General features: G+C 51.9%; 1 protein-coding gene across 1 annotated transcript in view; it reads right to left on the bottom strand.

The window, feature by feature from the left end:
* Positions 1–14,181, bottom strand: part of LOC141113413 (myosin-10-like) — a gene marked incomplete in the record, with an annotated part of 160,446 nt that overhangs the window by 23,074 nt on the left and 123,191 nt on the right. The window contains 4 exon segments of the mRNA XM_073606470.1: positions 5,489–5,649; positions 5,758–5,827; positions 7,688–7,809; positions 12,874–13,067. Of these exon segments, the coding sequence (XP_073462571.1) occupies positions 5,489–5,649; positions 5,758–5,827; positions 7,688–7,809; positions 12,874–13,067 (547 nt within the window).

Below are 14,181 nucleotides of genomic sequence, written 5' to 3'. Positions count from 1 at the left end.
AGAGATAAAGGGCGCCCTCACTACACAGTCACCGTTACTCCTTATACAGAGGACTTTTTTCCTTTTTTCACCTAGCACCAGCGAGGAAATTTCAATGTTATGAGCTCACTGCAAGTGTCGAATAACCACTTGGGTGGTTGGCGGATATACTCCGCAACTGAACTTTACGTGTTGCCACTGTTGTTATGGCCTGAGATGTTGTGCCCTGTTGGCACGGTTGGGGCCTATCAAGCCTCGCACAATCTACTACCCCTCCGCGTGGCGCAACCAGCGGGGAATGTCTCACAAGTCCTTTTTCTTTCTCTTTTTTCCTGGACCTACTACCTGGTTCACCTTACTCTGCAATTGAATATACAGTTTTTCTGTACCATCTTGTTGCATCTCCAATATCTAAACTGCATCACCAGCGAACCCTGTGCTCCAGATGGCCGGCTGGTCACTATGGTTTATGCAAGCATTGCTGACTGGCGATTCCCGGAACTGCTGCAGGACAATATAAGACCTCACCACACAGATGAGAACTGGACTAAACTTCTGCAATGTCTGATACACCCATAGTGACCTGGAATGTTCGGGGAGTGAACGATCCATTGAAAAGGTCCATGATCTCAGCCGGACTGCGGAAATTCCATCCGGCTGTGATCGGCCTGCAGGAAACCCACCTGCGGGATGATACAGTTGGCTTCTTGCAATATGCATGGGTCGGCAAGGCCTATCACTCCACTTACTCCGCTTTTTCGCGGGGAGTAAGTGTACTGATACACAAAGCCCTAGTATACCAGGAGCTAGACTCCTTAGTTGATATATCTGGTAGATTTGTATTCTTGCACTGTAAATTGTATACGATTACCTTGATACTAGCTTTTGTATATGTGCCCCCTCCATTCTCCAGAGAGGTATTGCAATTGTTAATTTCTTATTTAGCTAACAAACCGGATATTCCGGTATTAATAATGGGTGACTTCAATTGTTACCTAGACCCTAAACTGGACAGGCATCCACCTGTACAGCCTCCGGGGGGTGGATGGGGCACCGCTCTCAGTCGCCTACTTGCAGAAGTAGGATGGATAGATATATGGCGCAATCGCAACCCCGAATGCAAGCAATTTTCCTGTTTTTCCAAGACACATGGGTCACTGTCACGTATTGACTTATGTATAGGTACCCCAAATCTGGTAAGCAATATAACCAAAGTGGAATATTTTCCACGAGGAGTGTCAGACCACTCCCCACTATCTTTGTGGTTAACTACTAGACCCCCCAGCAACCTACCCAAAGCCCCGTGGAAACTAAATGCCTTTTGGTTAAAGCTCTTTGTTTCGCAGGAGGGAATAGCAACGCAGATTGAGGGTTTCTTTAAAACACACAGATATCTACACGATGCTCACTTGAAATGGGAGACTTTTAAGGCACATCTGAGAGGGATTTTCATCCAGGAAATACAACAGGTTAAACACAACTCCTCGGTCCTGCTAGAACAGGCTGGGGACTTGGTAAAGCAACTAGAAATTGCCTATATAACTGATCCTACTAACCCCACTAGGGAGGCATGGATGTCGGCCCAGGATTCCCTGGACCGGCTGAGATCCTCCACTGCAGAGCGTAAAAGGTTCTTCACGAAGCTAGCATTTTATGAGGAGGGGGAGAAGACGGGCCGCCTACTGGCAAAAATTGCACGATCACAACAGCAATCACCAGCCATTGGGGCCATTCGGGCTGCCAATGGGAAAGTAGTCAATTCCCCGGAACTTGTCATATCCGAGCTGGCATCCTTCTATGAAGACCTATATAGGCCGAGGGATGCTTACTCGGATGCAGAACTAGCAGAATATATGTCTACGATTGATCTGCCCTCGTTGTCGGCAGCAGTACAGAAACAATTAGATGCTCCGATAACCTTGGAGGAGCTTCGGGTGGCGGCCTGCTCTTTTCCCACGTGTAAGGCACCGGGTGGGGATGGCCTCCCTATGGAGGTATTCACTCAGTATGGAGAACAGATACTCCCCGAACTATTAAAAGTGATCAACGCTTGCCTGGACACAGGCAGACTTCCTGATTCTATGGCAAGGGCAAATGTGATTTTACTTCTTAAACGGGGGAGGGATCCGGTTGACCCCGGCTCCTATAGACCTATTTCATTGCTCCAGAGTGATGTGAAGATCCTTGCAAAGGTCCTGGCGCTTCGGGTCGGCGGGGTCATCTCCTCCATTATACACCAGGACCAGGCAGGCTTTATGCCCCAAAAGTCCACAGCCACCAATCTGAGAAGACTGTTCCTTAATATGCAACTGCAGGCAGACAATATGGGTCAGAGAGCACTGCTATCCCTAGACGCCAACAAGGCTTTTGACAGCGTTAGCTGGACATATCTCTGGGCAGTATTAGACAAATTTGGGTTTGGGAAACGATTCATAACATGGGTTAAGCTGCTGTACGCGTCCCCTCAGGCCAATATTCGAATGTCAGATAGGGTCTCGCATGCCTTTGCTCTGGGCAGGGGGACGAGGCAAGGCTGCCCTCTGTCCCCACTGCTCTTTGCGATCGCGATAGAGCCCTTAGCAGTCCTTATAAGAGACAGCGACCGGATTCAAGGGTTCCATTACGGGACACTGCACGAAAAGATAATGTTGTACGCAGACGACATGTTACTTTTTCTGGGAAACCCGAGCAATTCACTGTCAGAGGCCATGTCAATAATAAAACTGTTTGGTCACTACTCCGGGCTAACCATCAACTGGTCTAAGTCAGCCCTGATGATGCTGGACGGGGACCATGGGGTTGCGCTTCCTGATTATTGCCCCATTCCTCTGGTCACTAGTTTCAAATATCTGGGCGTACAAATAGGATTGGAGACTACTGTTCCCTAAATATATACCCCCTGCTTTCACGCTTTCGTGATAAAATAAACACATGGAATAACCTAAAAATGTCCCTGGCAGGCAAAGCCAATTTAATTAAGATGATTCTAATGCCCCAATTATTATACTTCTTGCACAATACACCGGTAGTAATCCCCCTAAAAATCTTTAGAATAGTAAATACCCTTTTTCGTAAATTGCTATGGAACAATAAACATCCCAGAATTAGACTAGAACAGTTGCAGCAGTCTAAGGACAACGGGGGGTTGGCGGTTCCCAACCCCTGGTTGTACTACATAGCGTCCCAGTTGCAGCAGTTGGTTGGCTCCATGGCTCCAGAACCACAGGGCTCAGCAGCGCGGTTGATGCTGCTTGCCTCTGGAGCAGAAACTATCCCTATGGGTCTTGAGGCCCAGCTATTTGCGAAATCCAACAAAAAGGCCCCAACCCTGTCGCTGGTACAGAAAATATGGAACAAAGTTAGACAAATTCAGGGGGTACAGGGGTTCACGGATTTCAGTCCAATATGGGACAACCGTTCCTATAGTGAACTGGGAAAACTAAACCAAAAGTCTAGATGGTGCAAGCACGGGGTAAAACTACTTTGTCAAATATTCGGGAACGGTAAACTGCTCCCTTTCACAGAACTACAAGCCAATTCCAACTTACCGAATAATATGCTTTACTCATACCTTCAGTTGCGACACGCGGTGGCTGCGCAGGGGACTGCTGTTGAGTGGATACTGTCACCCACTCCGATATTCCATGTGCTACAGTCTAGTAAGGAAACCAAAGGAATCATATCCCAATGCTACCAGATGCTGCTTGTAAGACACTTACGGGCTTACCCATGCAAGGCGGCTCCTGCCTGGGAGAGGGACCTTGGCCAAATCACAGATGAGCAGTGGGAGGAGGCTCTTCAAGCCATATCCAATTGCTCCCTTAACGTAGCACAAAAAGTCTCCCAATTGTTCATAGTTTTGAGGGTACATTACACCCCTAAGAAGTTACACAAGATGGGCAGGGCGACAAGCCCTCTATGCTCCCGCTGTCAGCAGCACGATGGGGACCTCATTCACCTACTATGGCGCTGCCCGAAGCTCCACCGTTACTGGAATGGGGTGCTAGACACGCTCAATGGAGTATTTCAGACAAATGTTCCCACTGACCCTAAGTGTTGCTTGCTGGGAGTCCTGGAGGAGGAGATCCCGGAGGAGATGGATAGGGTGGCTTTCTCCAGGGCTCTATTTCAGGCCAGGAAACTTATCCTAATGGGGTGGAAATCCACAATGCCTCCCACCAGGGGCTCCTGGGTGGAACACATGGGACAGACCCTTATCAGGGAAAAGCTAATATACCAACACAGGGGATGTCCAAATAGGTTTGAACGTATTTGGTCAAAATGGCTGGACACACCGGGACTGAGTCCAAGAGAGTTGGTGATGTCTAGACTCCTGCAATCTCTTTAAACCAGATAAAGGGGAGCGAAATGGACTGCATAGCATAAAATAACACGGGCTGTGATAGCCAAAACAGGGAAAGCTATGTTGTGGATGTTTGGAATATTGCAACAGATTGACAAATCAGGTGGTATAATTACTGTATACATGACCGTGAACCTAATTGATATTACTGATGTAACTGTAAATGCAACATGAAGAGTGATTATTGCTGGACTATATGTGAAAGTTCAATAAAACCTTTTTTGATTTAAAAAAAAAAAAACACCAAGATCTGCATTTTTGCATGCTTTTGATTTTTTGACATCTGGCTAAAGCTGAAGTGAAGTAAGATCAATCGCTACCGGGTTACTATAGCAGGGAGCCAATCCTGGCTTTGTTCAGTTGTCTGGCCAACTGGCGTACACACCAGGCTGGTCGCTCGGGTCTCCAGGTGGTACAGGAGAGCCGCATAAGGGGAGGGAGGGCAGGATTAACCATGGACCTTCCTGGACCATCTAAATTCTTTAAAATTTCTGGTTACAGGATCTCTGTCTCAGATTCCATCTTCTAGCAGTAAATATATCATTGCCGTGATCATAGATGTGTGTGCACTATACAATGTATTAAATTCTGTGTTTGTTGACATGTATCTTTTTAGAGCAAAAATCCCCCTGAGGAAGACCATGACTGTATGGGTCGAAACCCATTGGTGCATCTATGTGGTTGGCATTTGTTAATGCTATGTGTTGCTCCACTGTATTTTTATCCTCATACATGATGGAATGTGTTGGTATCCTATTTTTTAGGATAAAGACTTTTACAAACAGTTACAGCTTTTTTTTTGTTCTAATTACTTGGCTGTTATTTAAAAATACAAAGACCAACCCCCTCCTGAAATTCCAGGTTGCTTGGCTGTTGGCTTCAACAACGTTTTAGCTGCTGCCCTGCAGCCAGTATTTTAAATGTTACTGGAACCGTGCCATGTCAAGCTGACCAAGATTTTCCACAGCCGCCAGTCTTAAATGTTACGGGAGAAGTGCCATGCCAAGCTGACCAAGATCTCCCAGGAGCCAATGCAAAACCCGAAATGACAGTGGCTTATCATATTAAAACCACCGAATCAGTATGTTAACCAGGCAGCCAGCATTTCCCGTTTTCCCATTCACTGTACAAAAGTCAAATACTCACTTCCTGGCCAGGTAGCCTCGGCAAACGGATTGGAAGTAAATGATGATATCGGTTATCTTGAGGTCCCGTTCCTCTTCCAGGTGCGCCAGCACACCCGCGCGGAAAAAGATCTTACTCTGCCCAATTCGGAAGAGGTTTGGGTCCAGCTCGAGCGCCCGGATCTACGGGGAGAACCCAACTGTCAGCAAGGCGGCGGGGGGTGCAAACAAAGCAATCACATAGGGATCAAGTGACCTCGTCTATTCTCATGACCAAAGTGCGTCTCTTACCATCCTCTCGCAGGCCTGCTTCCCGTCCATGAATCCTTTGGGGATGGCGTTGGGGGTGAGGATTTCATACCTGGAAAGGAGAACCACAGCCATTGGTCAATCTCCATCCATTCTCTGAGATATCCAGTCCTGCCCTATGATCTCTATGGGAGTTGTTGTCACATGACCAAGCTTTGACGGCACAGCCAGGCTCCACCCATCTGCTAGGCTGACTTTGATTTTTGAAACAATGTTTCAATAATGTACCACAATTCACCAGATCTGCTACTGTCACACATTCCCGCGCTCAATGACCATTACCAGAAAACCCTCGCTATACTAGGAAGCGGAAAAATCCAATTCCCAGCGTGCAATGCATGCGGTTACAGCGTCCGAGGGCGGAGATCAAGGGAGGTGCATCACTAATTACAAGAGACATTCATTTCTGCTATCTTGGAACACCCTATCAGCTTGATTGATCTTACAGTGGTTGTAAACCCGTCCATACACCCAGTGAAGTGACCGGCCTCAGGTGATATACAGAGAGGAAACAAATCCTCCTACGTAAGTTGTACCTGTTTACCTGCAGTCTTCTCTTCTCCCCTTCAAATTTATAAAGCTTGTCTGAGCCGTCAGAAAACAGGGGGGGCGGGGAGCCGAAGATGCCCTCGGCAGAGCTCAGTTAGGAGAGCTCTAAGAGCTGATTGGAGGGAAGAGGCACACTCCCCCTTCACACAGCACACAGGAACAGAGCTGAGGCTGTCAATCACAGGCTGTGTGCTGGGGCTCCCTCCCCTGTCACCATTTTTTTTCTTTTTACCTGTCAGATGTGAGCAGAAGGAATCAGCAGACAGAAATGCCACTTAGTGCCCTGGACTGAGACAAGAACACACTATAGAGAGAAATGCTTTGTTCATATTTCATGTCTGAGGTTTACAACCACTTTAGACCCTTCCCACCTCCTGGCTAAGGGTTCTAAAAAAAAAAAAAAAAGGGAGGCAGGCATTCAGGTCATGTGACCGCTGCGATTGGCGGTCACATGATCAGAGAGCTCCCAATTGCTAGTATGAATCGGGAGCTTTCTGGTAACCACCGGCTACCGTGCTGGGAGCGCGGCAACACAGGGCCGCGTACGCCCACACTAGACAAATTTGTTCGTTTTTTTTTCTTTTTCGGGTCATTCGTTATGATCGCAATTCGAAAATCCGTAAATTCAAAAAATTCAGAAATGAGAAAATCCGAAAATTAGAGAGAAAATCCGAGAATTCAAAAGAACGAAAATCATAAAAAATAGTTATTGGAATTTGCTTTCTAAGTTGGCTGTTAGCGAACGTAACGAATACGAACTTATCCGAAGTTACGAATTATCCGAAATAACAAATGGAACGGAATGAACTAATAATAATAATAAAAGGTTTTTATTATTGTTATTTATTACGTTCCATTCTTTTAGATGCGACATTCCTAACTTCGGATAAATTCGTATTTGTTACATTCGCTAACAGCCAAATTTGAAAGCAAATTTCCAATGCCTATCATTTAGTAAGTCGTTATTTCAGATTTTCGAATTTTTGTTAAAACGGGTTTTTCATTAACTCGGATATTTCCGAACTAATTTGTCGAAACTCGCTAAAAAACAAATTTGTAACCAAAATGAATTGCGCATGTCTAACGCCCACACACGCCGAGAGGCCGCATATATATATGTGCGGCCGGTGTGAAGAGGTTAAGGCAGGCGGTGAGGAGGCAAAACAACACTTCACCACTTCACTGTCAAATGCTCTCCGAACAGCGATCCCAACGTGGATTGCTCTTCAGGGATCAAAGCACATGTGAAGGAGACCTAAGTTTTTTTTTTTTTTGTTTTTTTTTAAATTAGCACAAGTATAGTATAGAAAAATAACAATACAAATATTGAGATCTTTATTTTACAAGCTCGTGTTTCCAGTACCTCTGCCGGAACTCCTGAAAGACGATCCTGTTGGGAAATCCCTGCCGGCAGATTCGGATCCCTTCCAGAACCCCATTACACCGCAGCTGATCCAACACCAAATGAGGGTCCAATTTACCAGCCTGTAGAGGACACAGAAAAACAGGAGTCAGGTTTATAGAGGATCAAATCCAGCAAACTGAGAACCATAAAAACATTGTGCTGAGAGAGAAGTATCCCTAAACTGTATGTAAAAACCCCGACCACCAGAGGGCGCTGATCCATTATAGAGGATCAAATAGGAACAAATCTTCAAAAGGGCCACACCTACCCAATTTCAGAAAAAGGATAATAACCACTTGGAAAGTTAACCTTCCCTTCAGTCATGCACGGTTGTACCGGCTCCTCTCCAGGACTGAAACAGCTTATTCTGATTTCGCTGCACACTGTGAGCTTCTCACCATGTGCATTAGAAGCTGCAGCTTCATATAGAGCCCCGCCTCATTTCCTAGATGAAGGATGTCCCCATCATCTAGCTCCTCCTTCCTCAAGCCTGATTATCCCTCCCCCACCCAACTCATTCATTGGATTTCAGTTCCTTCAATCATGGAGACTCAGCATTGCATGTTTCTCTATGGAAATGCAGCCAGCCTGGAACACCCCAACACCCCGACTCCTCCAGACTGACACCCCGACTCCTCCAGACTGACACCCCGACTCCTCCAGACTGACACCCCAACACCCCGACTCCTCCAGACTGACACCCCGACTCCTCCAGACTGACACCCCAACACCCCGACTCCTCCAGACTGACACCCCGACTCCTCCAGACTGACACCCCGACTCCTCCAGACTGACACCCCAACACCCCGACTCCTCCAGACTGACACCCCGACTCCTCCAGACTGACACCCCGACTCCTCCAGACTGACACCCCGACTCCTCCAGACTGACACCCCAACACCCCGACTCCTCCAGACTGACACCCCGACTCCTCCAGACTGACACCCCGACTCCTCCAGACTGACACCCCGACTCCTCCAGACTGACACCCCAACACCCCGACTCCTCCAGACTGACACCCCGACTCCTCCAGACTGACACCCCGACTCCTCCAGACTGACACCCCAACGCCCGACTCCTCCAGACTGACACCCCAACGCCCGACTCCTCCAGACTGACACCCCAACGCCCGACTCCTCCAGACTGACACCCCAACGCCCGACTCCTTCAGACTGACACCCCAACGCCCCGACTCCTCCAGACTGACACCCCGACTCCTCCAGACTGACACCCCGACTCCTCCAGACTGACACCCCGACTCCTCCAGACTGACACCCCAACACCCCGACTCCTCCAGACTGACACCCCGACTCCTCCAGACTGACACCCCAACACCCCGACTCCTCCAGACTGACACCCCGACTCCCCAACTCCTCCAGACTGACACCCCAACGCCCGACTCCTCCAGACTGACACCCCAACGCCCGACTCCTCCAGACTGACACCCCAACGCCCGACTCCTCCAGACTGACACCCCAACGCCCGACTCCTTCAGACTGACACCCCAACGCCCCGACTCCTCCAGACTGACACCCCGACTCCTCCAGACTGACACCCCGACTCCTCCAGACTGACACCCCGACTCCCCAACTCCTCCAGACTGACACCCCAACGCCCGACTCCTCCAGACTGACACCCCAACGCCCGACTCCTTCAGACTGACACCCCAACGCCCCGACTCCTCCAGACTGACACCCCAACTCCTCCAGACTGACACCCCAACACCCGACTCCTCCAGACTGACACCCCAACGCCCGACTCCTCCAGACTGACACCCCAACTCCTCCAGACCGACACCCCAACGCCCGACTCCTCCAGACTGACACCCCAACTCCTCCAGACCGACACCCCAACGCCCGACTCCTCCAGACTGACACCCCAACTCCTCCAGACTGACACCCCAACGCCCGACTCCTCCAGACTGACACCCCAACTCCTCCAGACTGACTACCCCAACTCCTCCAGACTGACTACCCCAACACCCCGACTCCTCCAGACTGACACCCCAACGCCTCCAGACTGACACCCCAACACCCCGACTCCTCCAGACTGACACCCCAACGCCCGACTCCTCCACACTGACACCCCAATGCCCCGACTCCTCCAGACTGACACCCCAACTCCTCCGGACTGACACCCCAACGCCCGACTCCTCCAGACTGACACCCCAACGCCCGACTCCTTCAGACTGACACCCCAACGCCCCGACTCCTCCAGACTGACACCCCAACTCCTCCAGACTGACACCCCAACACCCGACTCCTCCAGACTGACACCCCAACGCCCGACTCCTCCAGACTGACACCCCAACTCCTCCAGACCGACACCCCAACGCCCGACTCCTCCAGACTGACACCCCAACTCCTCCAGACCGACACCCCAACGCCCGACTCCTCCAGACTGACACCCCAACTCCTCCAGACTGACACCCCAACGCCCGACTCCTCCAGACTGACACCCCAACTCCTCCAGACTGACTACCCCAACTCCTCCAGACTGACTACCCCAACACCCCGACTCCTCCAGACTGACACCCCAACGCCTCCAGACTGACACCCCAACACCCCGACTCCTCCAGACTGACACCCCAACGCCCGACTCCTCCACACTGACACCCCAATGCCCCGACTCCTCCAGACTGACACCCCAACTCCTCCGGACTGACACCCCAACGCCCGACTCCTCCAGACTGACACCCCAACTCCTCCAGACTGACACCCCAACACCCCGACTCCTCCAGACCGACACCCCAACGCCCGACTCCTCCAGACTGACACCCCAACGCCCCGACTCCTCCAGACTGACACCCCAACACCCTGACTCCTCCAGACCGACACCCCAACGCCGACTCCTCCAGACTGACACCCCAACGCCCGACTCCTCCAGACTGACACCCCAACTCCTCCAGACTGACACCCCAACGCCCCGACTCCTCCAGACTGACACCCCAACGCCCCGACTCCTCCAGACTGACACCCCAACTCCTCCAGACTGACACCCCAACTCCTCCAGACTGACACCCCAACGCCCCGACTCCTCCAGACTGACACCCCAACGCCACGACTCCTCCAGACTGACGCCCCAACACCCCGACTCCTCCAGACTGACGCCCCAACACCCCGACTCCTCCAGACTGACGCCCCAACATCCCGACTCCTCCAGACTGACACCCCGACTCCTCCAGACTGACACCCCAACATCCCGACTCCTCCAGACTGACGCCCCGACTTCTCCAGACTGACGCCCCGACTCCCCCAGACTGACACCCCGACTCCCCCAGACTGACACCCCAACTCCTCCAGACTGACACCCCAACTCCCCGACTCCTCCAGACTGACACCCCAACTCCTCCAGACTGACACCCCAACTCCTCCAGACTGACACCCCAACGCCACGACTCCTCCAGACTGACGCCCCGACTCCTCCAGACTGACACCCCAATGCCCCGACTCCTCCAGACTAACACCCCAACTCCCCGACTCCTCCAGACTGACGCCCCGACTCCTCCAGACTGACACCCCAACGCCCGACTCCTCCAGACTGACACCCCAACTCCTCCAGACTGACTACCCCAACTCCTCCAGACTGACACCCCAACGCCCCGACTCCTCCAGACTGACACCCCAACGCCCCGACTCCTCCAGACTGACACCCCAACTCCTCCAGACTGACACCCCAACGCCACGACTCCTCCAGACTGACGCCCCAACACCCCGACTCCTCCAGACTGACACTCCAACGCCCGACTCCTCCAGACTGACACCCCAACTCCTCCAGACTGACACCCCAACACCCTGACTCCTCCAGACTGACGCCCCAACATCCCGACTCCTCCAGACTGACGCCCCGACTTCTCCAGACTGACGCCCCGACTCCCCCAGACTGACACCCCGACTCCCCCAGACTGACACCCCAACTCCCCGACTCCTCCAGACTGACACCCCAACTCCCCGACTCCTCCAGACTGACACCCCAACTCCCCGACTCCTCCAGACTGACACCCCAACTCCCCGACTCCTCCAGACTGACACCCCAACACCCCGACTCCTCCAGACTGACACCCCAACGCCACGACTCCTACAGACTGACGCCCCAACGCCACGACTCCCCCATGCCCCGACTCCTCCAGACTAACACCCCAACTCCCCGACTCCTCCAGACTGACGCCCCAACTCCTCCAGACTGACACCCCAACACCCCGACTCCTCCAGACTGACACCCCAACGCCACGACTCCTCCAGACTGACGCCCCGACTCCCCCAGACTGACGCCCCGACTCCCCCAGACTGACACCCCGACTCCCCCAGACTGACACCCCGACTCCCCCAGACTGACACCCCAACGCCCGACTCCTCCAGACTGACGCCCCAACTCCTCCAGACTGATACCCCAACACCCCGACTCCTCCAGACTGACACCCCAACGCCCGACTCCTCCAGACTGACGCCCCAACTCCTCCAGACTGATACCCCAACACCCCGACTCCTCCAGACTGACACCCCAACGCCCCAACTCCTCCAGACTGACACCCCAACGCCACGACTCCTCCAGACTGACACCCCAACTCCTCCAGACTGACACCCCAACTCCTCCAGACTGACACCCCAACTCCTCCAGACTGACGCTCCAACTCCCCGCCTCCTCCAGACTGACGCCCCAACGCCCCGACTCCTCCAGACTGAAACCCCAACTCCTTCAGACTGACACCCCAACGCCCCGACTCCTCCAGACTGACACCCCAATGCCCCGACTCCTCCAGACTGACATCCCAACGCCCCGACTTCTCCAGGCTGACACCCCAACTCCTCCAGACTGACACCCCAACGCCCCAACTCCTCCAGACTGACTCCCCAACTCCTCCAGACTGGCTCCCCAACACCCCGACTCCTCCAGACTGACTCCCCGACTCCTCCAGACTGACACCCCGACTCCTCCAGACTGACACCCCAACTCCTCCAGACTGACACCCCAACTCCTCCAGACTGACACCCCAACTCCTCCGGCCTCTGAATGAGAACTGGAATGCGATTCTGGATGGATCCGCACATATAACCCAACATCAGTAAAGCAGATTTAAAGACGGCTTTATTGCAGCGCCCTCCAGAAGCGAGGTCAATGTGCGCCTTCTCTGATCTCACACTTACGCGTTTCTCATGGTTGGGGATGATGCAGCGCACAAAGTTTGGGTTGGTGTTCCGCAGCGTCGCCATCAGCTTGGTCAGGGACTCCTTGTACAGCTGCCCCACTGTGCGGAACATTCCCTTCTTCGTCTTATAGGCCGATCCGAACGCCGTCTCCGTCATCCCCGCCACTTGGTCCAGACCCACGATACGGTCTACTACAGAGAAGAACGCGTTGGGGGTTAGTGAGAGTCGCACTGCGGCCAATACACTGAAAGACCCCAGACATGATCCAACTCTGTGTTCCCCCATTTGCTTTAACATATCCTGTGGCCCCCCAACTATGGGACACTATTCCTCCCACTGACACCAATGATGGGACACTATTCCTCCCACTGACACCAATGATGGGACACTATTCCTCCCACTGACACCAATGATGGGACACTATTCCTCCCACTGACACCAATGATGGGACACTATTCCTCCCACTGACACCAATGATGGGACACTATTCCTCCCACTGATACCAATGATGGAGCACTATTCCTCTCACTGATACCAATGATGGGACACTATTCCTCCCACTGACACCAATGATGGGACACTATTCCTCCCACTGACACCAATGATGGGACACTATTCCTCCCACTGACACCAATGATGGGACACTATTCCTCCCACTGACACCAATGATGGGGCACTATTCCTCCCACCGACACCAATGATGGGACACTATTCCTCCCACTGACACCAATGATGGGGCACTATTCCTCCCACTGACACCAATGATGGGGCACTATTCCTCCCACTGACACCAATGATGGGACACTATTCCTCCCACTGACACCAATGATGGGGAAATATTTCTCCCACTGACACCAATGATGGGGAAATATTCCTTCCACTGACACCAATGATGGGGAAATATTCCTCCCACTGACATTGTAGACATTAACCAGCGAGGTACAAAGAATCCTGAATGGAATGGTATAACCCAATAGTTATTGACTTCCTGTAACCCTCAACCGGCTGGGGAGACAATTCCAAATTTTCGAGCAGTCATCAGAACAGGAAGAGAGGACATCTTCCAGTGGGAACAACCTGTCCTGGTGACAACTGAGAAGATTTCCTCTCACTTCCTTCTGAATCTCCAGGAGAGGAAGTGAATGGATTTCTTAAGGTGTCCAGACCAAAACACGACAAGAAACCTGTCAGCAATTTTTAACCTTCCCTGTACTATCCAAAAACGTAAAATAAAGTTTGGCCTTTGATATATACAACCCCTGGCAAAAATGATGGAATCACCAGTCCCTGAGGATGTTCCTTCAG

The sequence above is a fragment of the Aquarana catesbeiana genome, linkage group LG12 (assembly GCF_042186555.1).
Source record: "Aquarana catesbeiana isolate 2022-GZ linkage group LG12, ASM4218655v1, whole genome shotgun sequence".
NCBI classification, from domain to species: domain Eukaryota; kingdom Metazoa; phylum Chordata; class Amphibia; order Anura; family Ranidae; genus Aquarana; species Aquarana catesbeiana.
Note: the sequence above shows the minus strand (reverse complement) of the source record. Positions and strands in the feature narration are given on the sequence as shown.